Source organism: Candoia aspera, chromosome 4, assembly GCF_035149785.1.
Source record: "Candoia aspera isolate rCanAsp1 chromosome 4, rCanAsp1.hap2, whole genome shotgun sequence".
Classification (NCBI taxonomy): domain Eukaryota; kingdom Metazoa; phylum Chordata; class Lepidosauria; order Squamata; family Boidae; genus Candoia; species Candoia aspera.
Genome location: NC_086156.1, coordinates 389,742 through 403,026, shown reverse-complemented (window position 1 = coordinate 403,026; position 13,285 = coordinate 389,742). Strand labels below are relative to the sequence as shown.

Below are 13,285 nucleotides of genomic sequence, written 5' to 3'. Positions count from 1 at the left end.
CGGCATGGAAGGGGAACGCCTGTCCAGCCTTCAGGTGTTTGCCGGGACGTCTTCGCTGCACGGCCTGAGCCACATCTTCGCGTATAGCACGCTGTCCCTCCGGCGCGCGGTCTGGGCCCTCTTCTTCCTGGGCTCCCTGGGGCTGCTAGCACTGGTATGTGTGGAGCGCATCACCTACTTCTTCACGTACCCACACGTCACCAAGCTGGATGAGGTGACCGTCCCAAACCTTACCTTTCCGGCTGTCACGATCTGCAACTTGAACGAGTTCCGCTTCTCCAAGATCACCCGCAACGACCTTTACCATGTGGGAGACCTGCTGGCCCTGCTCAATGCCCGCTATGAGATCAGCAACGCCCACCTGGCGGACGCAGAGACGCTGGCTGCCCTGCGAGAAAAGGCAGACTTCAGGGGCTTCAAGGCCCGGCCTTTCGACATGGCCGATTTCTACAATCGGACGGGCCACGACCTGGCTGAGATGCTCTGGCAATGTACCTTTCGTGGGATCAACTGTAGTGCCCGCAATTTCACTGTGGTGAGTGCCAGTTGGCTGGGAGGGGTCATGGCCCAGCACGCATCCGGGAGGAAGGGTGGCCGGCAGGTGGCAAGGCTGTGGTCCCAGAGGAGGTTGATGGGTCACAGGCAGAGCAGCCTAGAGAGCTTTGACCCTCAGGGGGATGGGATCCCTGCTTCTTCCATCTGATTCTGCTGACAAATCCCCTCCCACAAACTGGGCAAATTCATGCTGGACAGTATCCACCTTCTCTCTGCTGCTCAGGTGAGGGCTCGTCCCACACGGATCTGCAGAAATGCAAGGGCAGAATTCTGGCCCAGCTTGGGGCTTTTGGCCACCAAAGGCCAAAAATATGGCAGGAGAATTGGGGGAGGGAGGGAAACCAGTGGGCCCAAAGGCAGATGGCAGTCATCCTCTGACTCCTCTTCACCAGCTGCTCCCTGCCCAGAACCTTGGCAGCTTCCTCTGAGGGCCAGACTATCCCCAGTGCCAGGCGCCTGTCCTTTGGTCCTACTGGCCATGTGGAGGCATCTCCATGGCCAGGGAAAGGAGTCCTGTTAGAGCCCCAGCAGCATCTGGGAGGTCAACAGGGAGGATGGGAGGAGCCCACCTGGCCTAGGAAGTGCCCCTGAGGGAGGGGCCAGCTCTCTCTGAAAAGGAGGACTTTACTAAGTGGTGGCTACTTAAGTGCTTGAACCCTGCTTTTCCCAGCAGAGGAGGTGCCCATAGAGAATTGTACCAGAGAGGAGAGGAGAGGCAGTGGCAGCCGCCACCACTCTCAGGAGGCCCCATCACTGTTGCCCATCCTTAAGCGGAATGAACGCCAGTGCCAAGCTCTTCAGACAAATTCTTCCCTTTCTGAGTTCAGTAAGGAACAGGTCATGCAAGTGGTGGTGGTGGGGGAGCAGTTTTCCTCCCCATCCCTTGGCCTTCAGAGTGCTGAGGAACACCAGATCCCTGAGGCAGGATCAGCCCAAAAGCTCTTTAGCCCAGCCTTCTCTCCCCCAGGTGGGAAGCTGGCCAGCCCCCAACTGGGATGCCACAGGTACAAGACCTCCAGCCCTGGAGGCCCCCTGAGTTAAGTGGCCTTTGGTGGTGTGAGCCCCCTCTGGTTTAGCCGAGGGCTTTTGCCTCACCTTACGGTCACACCCAGCTGGACCCTTGGCGGGCATGAAGAAGTTCTTCCTTTAACTGCTGCCACTGTCACTGATTTGCTGGGCTGTCCCACAAGGTGAGAAAAGGGCCCCTCCGCTTGGGATCTTACACTTCCTGAGTTCGGGCAAGAGGTCCTGCCATGAGGCTTCTCCCAACAGGCTTTTGCTGGGCAGGAAATGGTGAAGCCCAACCGCACCCCACTGGCCGTGGGTTCCACAAGAGGGTCTCCCGTTTGGCCTCACCCCTGGTTCAGCCAAGCCCACTGGGCCCATGTTCCCATGGGAAAGGGGACAGATAGCCCTGCGGTGCAGGCATGTGCAGAGAGAGAGCTGTGAGCAAGGGGAGTCCCCATTTGGAAGCCACAGGGGCATTTGTAGGGCAGGGTGTGCCAAGGAGCCCTCTTGCCCAGAGCATTGAGGCAACTGTCAGTCCAGGGAGAGGCACAGAGGAAGAGGACCAGGCCTTTCAACAGGCAGGCCCGGCTGTGCGGAGGACACCTGCTTCTTGGCTCTTGGGATCCCTCCTCTGCTGAAGCATCACCCCTCCTCCCGAGCCCCCTAGGCTGCTTCTCTGCAAAGGCCAAGCCAGTCAGACAGAGGACTGCAAAGCCTGGGACTGGAACAATGCATCCCACACAAGCCCCCTGCCTGCCTCTCATCACCAGGGGAGGAAGTAACAAGGGAGCTTCATGCACTGCCAGGGACGCGCTTTGGTCAGGATGAGCATCGCACGCCCTCCAGAACTGGCTCGACTGCCGTTCCCATTGTCCCCTGCCAGCTGAGCCTCTGGGGAATTGGCATTCCCTCAGGACTCAGGGCCTCTCCCTGTGCAACTGCTCCGTGCTCTTTGGGGTGACTGGAAGCCCACGTGGGTCAAAATCGGGTCTTCTGCTCAAGCTGCCTGCCAGCCGAGGGCTGGGGCCTTCTTTCCCTCCTTGGCCTGCTCTGCTCCTCGGTTGCCCCTGAGCCCCCCATCCTCTTTGGCATCCAGTCCATCACCCTTCATGGGGTGGTCTGTTGCCATGGTGATCTTCCCTTCTTCAAGGCAGCTGAACTGGTTGCTATGGCAGCATCTTCTCCCTCCCTCCCCCGAGCCAGGAAGGGCCTTCATGCTCCCCCAAGAGGCCACCTCCTGCGCAAAGTGCCCCACCGGGATGGGATTGCAGCTGAGGAGGGTCCCCTTGCTTCCCTGGCAGGCAGGTGGCAGGCAGCGTTTGTCCCCAGCGGAGCTGGCAGAGGAGGGTACTGCCCTCTCCTCGCTCTGCACCCGAGCAGCTACAGCTCCCTTTTCTGGAACTGCCAGCAGGCCTTGATGGATGGACCGATCGACCTCCGCCAGGTGCTCCTTCTGCATTGGCACTGCTTTTCTGCGCCTCCGCCATCTCCCTGGCCACGGCCTCCCAGCCGTGCTCAGGCTGTCCATCCTCTCGTCGTGGTGATAAATTCATTGCGCTGCCCTCAGCTCCCCCAACCGATCGCAGGTGCCTCACCCGCACTTCCTGCAGCATTTCCCTCACAAATTCCTGGGTGGCATCTGGGCTTCTGCCCTCAACGCCCTCACGTTGGCTGCTGCTGCTCAAGAGGGGAGCAGCCTCTGCCTCTGGGGAGCCTTCGTGGTTGGAGAACAGCCCTTGCGAGGCTGCGAGGCTCAGCGCCCGTGGCAGCTGAGCTCCTTGCACCCTGCCCCTCGCCCACCCCAGCCCGGCTGCCCCGTGAAGGTCTCTCAGCTGGGTGTGGAAGGTCGTCTGTCGGAGGTGCTCGTGGATTCTGCACGGTACGATGAAGCACATAAAATAATATCCATCTTCTTGATACGTTCTTCAGCGTAGCATGCTGAGCAGACCTGCAACTCTCTGGCGCCGTGGGGACTTGCGGGAGAGGCGCTGCCGCTTCATGTGCACCTGGGGACTCGGGTGTCGCGTCCGACAGCTTCCTTCCTTTCTGCATCAGTCTGGCAGGACGGGTCTTGTTCACACCTGCGAAGGTGATGGCCGGGAGGAGTTATTGGCCATGGCTGTGTGTGGCCTGGGCAGTCAGAGCAGGAGCTGGCCCAGGTGCTCTGACACTGCGCACCCAAGAGGTACCCTCCCGCTGCAGTGCATAGGACTCTGGTGGTGCCTCCTTGCCGTCTGGCGTGGTGCCCTGCCACCATCACTCTCTCCAGGGGAAGAGAAATAAAAGTCTGGATAGCAGAGGACACGTTAACAAGCCAAGGTTAAAAAGTTTCCCAGGGCCCAAGGAAGGGCTCCAGGTGTGCCAGCACACTCCCTTGGCAAACAAGGCCTGCTCCCTTTTGAATGGCTCCCCCATGCCCAGCAGTGTCCTGGCACTGGCACTGGCACCGGCATGTGTCCCCTCCTTCATGGCCTGGGCTAGGAACCACAAAACATTTCCCTTATGTGTGTGAAGTAGCACTGTGGTGTGGCCCAATTTGGTCTGCCCAGGTGCCATTTCACCCAGCCCCAGGGGCTCAGTGGAATGTCGACCAATGAAAGACCGGCATTGGACTACCCTGCAATGTGCATTTGAGGCGGAGAGGATGAGGGACCTCCCCCGCCGGCTGACCGCCCATCCCTGGTTTTCCACGCACAGGGTGCTGGCCTCCTGTAGTCAGCTGGGTGTACATCATCGTCCTGGTTTTGCGTTGAGGTCTGCCTCTTCTGCTGGGAAGAGCTTCTGCCCATTGCCCTGTCCCTCCAGTGCAGAAGAAAGAGCTGCTTCGGGGCATCAGAAGAGGGAGTGGGGGTGGGAGGGATAGGCCAGCGGAGTCTTAAGTTGCTGGCTGTAGTGGGGAGTTCCCATGCCGTGGGTCTCTTTCACCGTCCCCAAACATCCCGCTGTGGCTACACCTTCCTTTTCAAGGCCTGTGGGTGGCCTGGCTCCTTGCTGCCAATGGTGGAGCAGTTCTGATGAGAGGAACGGTGTTCTCATGCACCCCCTGGAGAATGGGGGCTCTTGTCTCAGCAGCACCCATGCCAGCCCTGGTGGGGCAGACGTGGTACCTGCTCTCTCAGAAAAGGAGAGCAGAAATCTTCCGCCTCTCCAGATGCCTGCAGAAAAACAGCCTTCATCAGACTCCAGCTCCCTGGAGCCCAACCAGCAGAGCACCACGCTTGCAGCTACCCCGGACAGGCCCGAGCTTTGGAGAGGTCCTGCTTCCCAGCTGGCGGCTCTGCCGGCATCCTTGGGTGCTCCTTGCATCTTCCCTCCCCTCCCTTGCTGCTCCCACCTGATAGTGGGCCTCTTGCCAAGCCCCTCCTGCTGCCCAGGACCGGCACCACGTGGCTCCAGGTTCTCCGAGGCTCTGACACATGATCCTCCCAGCTCCTGATGCAGTGAGAGCAGCTGCAGCATCCCAGCGAGGACAAAACAGACGGGCTGGCCAAAGGCAATGAAGGAGGCTCGGGAGGGTGAGGCGACTCCCAGCATGGCAGATTTTGCCAGCAGGTGCACCATGCACGGCCTCAGCCACATCTTCTTGGCGGGGCCACTCACGCCACGCCATGTGGCCTGGGCAGGGGCCATCCTGGGCGTCGTGAGGATCCTCCTGTACCAGGTGGCTGAATGGGTTCAGTGTTACACAGGGTACAGCCCTGTCACCGCTCTGGAGGAGGAGGTCAGGTCGCTTGTTTTCCTGCCATCTCCCTCTGCAATGTCAACTCTGTCTGGCAGCCCTAGCTGACCCCCAGCGACCTGTAGCGGTTGGGCCAGGAGCTGCTGGGGGTGGAGCTGCCCGACTACCCAGCTTATGCCTGCGCCTTGGGCTGGCCCGAGACAGAGGCCCCCCAAGCCTCCCCCAGCAGGAGCTTTAACATGCACAAATTTGTGGAGCGCACCAGCCACAGCTTGGAGGACATGCTGCTGGAGTGCCGCTTTGGAAAGCAGCCCTGTGGCGCCAAGAACTTCAGCACCATGAGTGCGCCTGGCCTCTGCTCCGGGCCCCCGCCCTTGGCTGCAAAGCCACCCCGCTCCTGTTCTTGCCTCAGTGCCATGCAAGCAGAGCTGTTGTACCTGGGCACGCCTCTGGCACGCCACAACAGTTGGAGAGAGCCTGTGCCCCCTTCCTGTTCCCATGGCAGATCACTGAGTGTTCGCAACGCGGAAAGAGGCCTGACCTTGGCTCAGCCCTGAGGGTGTCCCTCACCTTGGCAGCACTGATGGGAGGGGCTGGCTGGTCACCCCCTGTGGCCCTGGGCACAGACCCTGATCTCTGGGGGGGAGGATTGGAGTGCCAGGTGCCCAGAAATTAATTGCAAGGAGACTTGATTTAATGGCACAAGTAGTGAGGAAACATTGGATGGCTTCTTAAGTTTCATTGGTGCCAATTGCTTTATGGGAGGGCAGTGCCAAGTGTGTGGACGGTATGGGCCCTTGTGAGTCTCTGAGCAAAGCCAGGCTTTTTGTTCCCCCTTCCCCAGGTTAGCTCCTAGGCAAGGGGGGCAGCTGTGCCAAAGACGTTCAGCCCCCAAAACAGGGTAGCTGGGCTCCTCCCTTCCCAGCCCCCATCCACTTCCTGCTGGCTTCCAGCCTGCTTTTCTCTGGCTGCCGGGGGCCAAGAGGGTCCTTTGGGGTGCCAAGAGGTGGTGTCAGTGGTGGCTGGTGGCAGCAGCTGCTGCTGAAGTGTTTCCCCTCCCTGGCTGCAACGGGCGCTCCAATTACACCCATGCACTGCATCAGCTGCACCAGCCATATCTGGAAGAGGCTAACACCAAGTTGACATAATCTGAGCCAGCCAGCCGAGATGCTGAAGCGGGGAGGAAGGCTGCCACGGTTCTGTTGGGCCTCTGCCTCAGTTTGGGGGCTGGGTCCGTGCACAGGACCATGGGGTCAGGATGAACCCTGAGGCCATCTAGTCCAGCCCTTCCACATCTCCTCAATTGACTCACCTACCCAATCTTGAGCTTCACAGAGCACAGGTGCTGGAGTAGAGTTAGTGGTGCCCACAGGTCAGGAAGCACCCGGTGCCTTCCCCGAGTCCACTAGCCAGATACTAGCCAGTCCACCGGCCCCCTGCTCAGGGCAAGTGCTGAGCAGGGGTCAAGAAGTGAATCCATCAGAACCCTGAGGCCGGACTGGCTTTGTGGCCAGTTGGCAACTCTAGCCTCCCTCTCTGCCCCTGCAGAATGATGGGGCAGGAGTGGCTGCCTGCCGGTGAAGTCCAGGGGAGCAGCTCAATAAAGAGCTGTGCAAGCTCCCTGCACAGAGCCTGCCCTAAGCCATGACTTACAAGGGTCCTTCCTTGCGTCCCTATTTCACCAACGCCTTCATCTCTCCATCCTGGGCCTGGAGGAGAGCAGTCGGCCTCCCTCATTAGCAGTTGCTCCCTTGTCCTTGGTGGCTTTAAGGGTTAGCATCCGCCCGAGAACGGTCCAGGGGAGTGGGCCGGGGGCGACGCTTAGACAACACAAATAAATAACATGGCTCATCTGCGGACACAATTTGTCTCCTCCTGCTCCATCTGAAAAACGGGGCAAAAGACACATGCCCATGACAGAGGGGACATGGTAAATCCGGCTGGTGGGTCAGGCAGTTTCAGAACGTGGCAACACATCGAGAGAAACAAGACTGTGGGGGGGGCACCCTCAGGTCCATCGGCTCTCCCCAGGCAGGCACCCTTTGCTGCAGAGATGCCCAAGCACACAGACACAGACACAGATGCACCCCCGCAGCCGCAGGGCCTCGCAGTCCAGTGCCATGGTTTCACTCCTTGAGTTGGTCTGTCTCTTGTCCCCGCAGAGCTTCACCCGTCTGGGCAAGTGCTACACTTTCAACTCAGGGGCCTCTGGCTACGAGCTCCTCACCACAGTCAAGGGCGGGACAGGCAACGGCCTGGAGCTCATGCTGAACATCCAGCAGGATGAGTACCTGCCTGTCTGGGGGGACACCGGTGAGTGCTCCGGACGTGACTGCCTGTTGCTTCGCAGAAGACTTGGGGGGTGAGAAATGGGCTGCTTGGCCCCATGCTAGAATCCCTGGCTGCTGAGGAGCTGAAGGCTGCACCTCTCTCCTGGAGACTTCAGGCCCTGTTCCTATGCCAACATCTAGGGCCTGGTGTGCCCTGGGCATGTCCCTGCAGGCACTGGGTTTGCAGCAGCATGACTCAGAAGGGCAGCCCCCAGATGCTCCCAGGCCCTCCTCTCTCCCCATCTAGTGGAGCCAGCATTTAATCCTAGCCCTGCAGAGGGCAGGGGTGGGCAAGGCTCCACCAGGGAACAGATGGTCTGCCAATGGGGTGGCCAGTGCAGAGGGTCTTCCTCCATCACTGGCCAAAGGGCAGTCAGGCAGCCACCAAGGGGGAGGAAGGGGAGACTCTGGGAATGGTCTCAGGTGGGGGTGGGCGAGACCAGCTGGGACCAGCAGCCTCCCCAGCCACACCCACCGCAGCAGGACAGGATGAGGCCACATCAGCAGCCAGGGTCAGGAAGCATCAAGGAGGGGCTGGGGCCAGGTCTCATCCTCTCAGAGTAGAGGGCAGTGCTCCAGGGGCCCCGGAGCCCTTCCTGAGGAATTCTGGGCAGTCGGGGGGGGGGGGAAGCCTGCTTCTCCCACCCGACCAAGAAGGGGCTTGCTCTGTGCCTTGCAGATGAGACCTCCTATGAAGCTGGCGTGAAAGTGCAGATCCACAGCCAGGGCGAGCCGCCTTCCATTGACCAGCTGGGCTTTGGTGTGGCCCCTGGCTTCCAGACCTTTGTGTCCTGCCAGGAGCAAAGGGTATCCACCTGCTGCCCATGGAGGGACATGTGGGACCCCTTCCCCCCCCCCGGCTTTCCACCTCCCAGCAGGACCAAATGAGGTGCCTGAGTCCCAGGGGTTGGTCTGAACCCCAGAATCCCAGGGGCTCCTGCTGGGGTTGGGCTGTGAGAGCTGGAGGAGCTCCTGGGTGGGCTGACCCTCACCCTGCTCTCGCCACAGCTCTTCTACCTCCCAGCCCCATGGGGGGACTGCCAGGCCGCCCCCATCGAGTCAGCGTTCTTCACCAACTACAGCACAGCCGCCTGCCGCGTCGACTGCGAGACGCGGTACCTGGCTGAGAACTGCAACTGCCGCATGGTGCACATGCCAGGTCAGGGCAGGGCCAGGGGCGCGGCTGGGCCAGGGGGTCTGAGTGGTCTTGGTCCCTGCCACTTGCCACAAGAGGCCCCTGGGGCTCCTGAGCCAGGGCTGTGGCATACACCCCCTCTGATATTGCCACTGGCAGCAGCAGAGCCTGCCCTAGCCCTTGGAGACCCAAGCGCCACCCAGCCCCTCCCCTTCTTGTGCCCCAAAGGGCCAGATGCCATTCTTGGCCCACCGATCTCGGTCTCTGTTCTGTTCCTGGGCAGGCAATGCCAACATCTGCACCCCGGAGCAGTACAAGGAATGCGCAGACCCTGCCCTTGGTGAGCTGGGACCCTTCCCTCTCCTCCAGGGGCCAGAGGCTTTGTCAGGGAGGGCACTTGTGGGCAACTGCACCTGTTCCCCCATTTTCTCCAGACTTCCTGGTGGAGAAGGACAATGAGTTCTGCTTGTGCCAGATGCCCTGCGAGACGGTTCGCTACAACAAGGAGCTCTCCATGGTCAAGATCCCCAGTAAAGCCTCTGCCAAGTACTTGGCCAAGAAGTACAACCGCAGCGAGCAGTACATCATGTGAGTGGCTGCACCATGCAGGCAGCCTGCCCCACGTAGGTCCTTCCGGCCACTGACCCGCTCAGCCAGCCATGGAGTGGGGGCATCCATATCCAGTCTACCAAGGAAAGGCCCACTATGGAAGGATGGCCTCCTAGCCCTGCCCACCTGCCCAGGAACCTCAAAGAAACCCAGCACTGCCAACCCCCCCCCCCCCCCCACAATTCCTCCTCCAGAGCAGCAGGGTGACCATCTGCCTCCGGTTGCCAGGGAGAACCTGCTTGTGCTGGACATCTTCTTTGAAGCCCTGAATTATGAGACCATTGAGCAGAAGAAGGCCTATGAGGTGGCTGGGCTGCTGGGTGAGTGGCTGAGGACAGGGAACTGGGGAGGGGGCAGCTGGGCCCCAGAAGAAAGTGCCGCCACTGCCAGGCTGCCAGGCCCTCTGCAACAGGGCAGGGAGATCTTCACCCTGCAGCCTGGCTCAGAAGAGCAGCTGACCCCTCTGGAACAGGAATGGAGAGCAGGAACCTTATTGCCCGAGGCACGGATGGCCCATGGGGTGAAGGCTGAACCTTAAGGCCAGGCTAACAAAACCGTGCATGGAACAGGCGTGGTCAGACCATGGAAGCATGATGGAATGGCTGGGTTCATACCACCTGCAAAGCCGGGCTGGTTCCCAGAGCGGAGCTGCCAAACTCACTGCAAGCCAGCCTAGTTTTGTGTAAGAATTAGAGGTGCTAACACAACCGACCCCTTTCTTGTAGTCCCTGGAAAGAGTGGCTGATTCAGGCCCATAATACTCCCTCTTCCCCTGAAAAACAGCAGCTCGGCTCTGGAAGAAAGGCCTTGGTAGCCCTGGTGAGAGGCCACTGAGTTTTATTTCACTGCTCTTGAAATTTAAATTAATTCCTGTGCAGCATAAGACTAAAAGTTTAACTGGTGACAGGTAAGACACACCTTTTGAAAGAATGTTTGGTTTAAGGCCTAAACCCCAAACTTCCCCAGGAAAACTAGAAGTACTCTAATGCTGATGTGTGCAGGAGACCCCGGCTAGTTTCAACCCTGTCAGCAGGGAGGGACAGGAGGACCTGGGACCCCTAGAGTGCCACATAGGACAGTAGACCCCCACAGTCTCACTGGGGGTCCACCCCATCCCCTGCCACTCCACTGTGCTTTCCTCCACGGCCTCCTCATCATCAAAGAGAGGGAGAGACAGAGATTGTCTCCATTAAACAATAGCAGCAAAAACATACACAGTACCACAATACAGAACTTCAGCTTTCCAAGGCTGGCCAAAGGTGGTGGTGAAGAGCCATGAGACTTGGCACACAGTCAGCATCCCAGAGAATTATGGCCAAGGGGCCTGGAGTGAGGCTTTCATCCAGCAAAACTTCCCCCCTCCAAAATAGCTCTCCTAAAGCTTGGAGGGCTACAATCCACACAAGCCCGGCACCTGGGAAATGGATGCCTGAGCTCCAGCTTTTCTATCACATGAAAACTCGGGGCACAGTGAGGAGGGGAAGAGTGGTAGTGACCAGGCACAGGGAAGGGGTTGGCTAGATTTCTCCAGACACAGTGCCTTGGGGCAGGATGAGGATAAATTTTGCACCAAAGACCCCTGTTGGGAGAACAGCCAAGTGGGGGCTTGGAAAACGTGAGATGCAGAGGCCCTGCTGCCCCACTGCTCTTGGCTGTGCATCTGTCGCACCTCGCCATGGTCTTGCAGGCTTGGAAAAAGAGCCCTTTCCCAGCAGGTGCCCTGGAGGCAAGGTCTGCAGCCCCTTACCACCCCAGGCAACCCTGCCATTGGCCCTGCTAGCTGGGGATCCTGAGAGTTGTGGTCCAATCCCTGGAGGGCAGCCTGTGAGGGAAAGCTGTGGTGAGCCAAGAGGGGCTGGGGAGTTGCTGCCCTGAGCATGTGGGGCCCAGGAGGAGACAGGGGCTCTGTGCCTGAGACTGGAACGGCCAGCAGTTCAGCACTCTTATTGCTGCCAGCAGGTAGGCAAGCAGTCCAACCAGGGCCGGGAAAGGGGATGAAGGTCTGATGGTCCCACTTTGCATTTCCAGGGGACATTGGAGGCCAAATGGGCCTCTTCGTTGGAGCCAGCCTCCTCACCATCCTGGAGATCTTCGATTACCTGTATGAGGTAAGAGGCATGCAGGGGGCAGGTTGCAGCCTTGGATGGTCACGGCTCTCCTGCTTTGCGCCTGGCACTCTTCCTGCCTCCTGGACCAGCTGGCATTGTCACCAGGCACGGCAATTCCCTCGCAGCCGCAGGGTAGGCCTGGCTGTGGATCTAAGATGGAGGTGCCCAAGGTGCCCTCCTGGTCTGGCCACATTCGGCCCTGGTTCCAGTGGCTCCCACCCTGAAAAGGGAGGGGGTGAGGACCTGGTCCCACCGGATCCCAGATGGGCTTCTGGCTGCAGATTGAAAGACACCCCGTGGCTCCTCCAGAGCCCCCCCCCCCAGCCCTGGCACCATCCGCAGGTGCTCCAGCTGCTCTGCCAGCCCTTCTCCTCTGTCCCTGGGCAGGTGCTGCGAGACAAACTTTCCAGTTACTACCAGAGCAGGAAGGAGGCCGAGCGAAGCAATAGAGACAACCTGGTAGGCTCATCCTCCTGCTCTGCCCCACGTGGCCACTGCCCCCCCCCCACCCCCGTCGCTCTGCCCCACACCTTTCCAGGGTGGTTTGGCGGGGCCAGGAAGAAAATCGGAAGTGCGCGGACGCGCGGGGATCAGTCGCCTCCCCGTGGTTCTTCCAGGGCCTGGGATGGGTGCGGGGAGACTCTCTGCACGTGCTCAAAGACACCGTCGCCCGCCTTTTCACTCCCGCGGCGCTGAGGCCGCCCGTCTCGAGTTTCGCCTCATTGCCGTTTCTCCGTCCCCGCCCCCTTTCTCTCCCTCTGGCTTTTACCCCCCTCCCCCGTCCCCCGCTGCCATTTCGCATCTCATCTGTGCCAGGAGTACGTGGACCTCCCCCGCAGTCCCGGCGGAATGCTGCCCCGTCCGCCCAGGTAGCGGTCCCTCCTTCCGCCTTGGGAGGGCTCGTCCCCCTCCGGGTCCCGAGCCTCGGACTGCACCCACCGGCCGGCGCGGCAGGGACGCGGGCCGGGCCGACGCCGGGGAGAGGAGCGGCGCTGCCGGCACCGCCTAACGTCCCCGCTTTCTCCCTGCCCCAGAGCGCCCGCAATCCGCTGCGCAGCCACTCGGACAGCGTCGTCGGCTACCCCGCGAGTGGACTACCTCGTCACGCCACTCTAGGTAGCTTCGAGGAGTTCGCCTGCTGAGGAGCCGCCCACCTCCGCCGCCCCCCCGGCCCAGGACGAGGACGGGCCCTTGGCCGGCTCCGGGGCAGTCGCCCGCCGCCTGCAGCGGGGGCTGTGCGGGGAGAGGCCCGCCCCGTGGCCGAGGGGCTCCCTTCTCGCGACCTTCGCGCTCCGGGAGAATCGTTGCGAGTTGCCCCGGGGCCACCCCACCCCCCGCTCAGGGAGGAGAGCGGGGGAGCCCGGCCGAGCACCCGCCAGCCTCTCCGGCGCTGGAGGCGAACGCTGTACTCTCCCGGCTCGTGCGCCCCTCCCCGGTGAATGGCTCCCTGTCTGTTGCCATTAAAGCGCCTCCTTGGGAACAGCCCTGCTGGTCGGAAAAAACCTTTGCTGGGGATGGGGGGATGGGGCGGCCCTAGGAAGGAGAGGAACTCGGGGATGTGAGCCGATGGAGAACCCCTGCACCCAGTCCCCTCCTGGGCTGGTGGGGCGGGGGAGGCACCTGAACCCCCTTCCTGCTCAGCAAGGGAGCACATCCCATCAGCAATTCAGGCCAGGGGAGGCAATGCCAAGGTCGGGGGGGGGGGGGGGGGAGCACAGAACAGGAAAGGAGCACAGAACAGAGGAGAGAAACAGCACTTTATAGAATTCACGACTATTCACATCAATGAGAAGTCACACCTCTGACCCTCCTCTCTGCCCCCTGCAGCATCCTGGCTGGTCCCAGGAGGATTTGGCTCCCT

At 60.7% G+C, this 13,285-nt stretch overlaps 1 protein-coding gene across 2 annotated transcripts; it reads left to right on the top strand.

Moving 5' to 3' along the window:
• Window positions 1–12,576, top strand: ASIC3 (acid sensing ion channel subunit 3). Of its 2 annotated transcripts, XM_063301903.1 has the most exons (11): window positions 1–535; window positions 7,405–7,555; window positions 8,252–8,379; window positions 8,581–8,731; window positions 8,991–9,047; window positions 9,142–9,295; window positions 9,545–9,636; window positions 11,345–11,424; window positions 11,812–11,883; window positions 12,241–12,293; window positions 12,459–12,576. In XM_063301903.1, the coding sequence occupies exons 1-11, from the start codon at window positions 5–7 to the stop codon at window positions 12,538–12,540; spliced, it is 1,551 nt and encodes a 516-aa protein (XP_063157973.1). In that variant the 5' UTR covers window positions 1–4; the 3' UTR covers window positions 12,541–12,576. The 2 variants fall into 2 exon arrangements, with proteins under 2 accessions (XP_063157973.1, XP_063157974.1); XM_063301904.1 differs by lacking the exon at window positions 12,241–12,293.
• The last annotated feature ends 709 nt before the right edge of the window (window positions 12,577–13,285 follow it).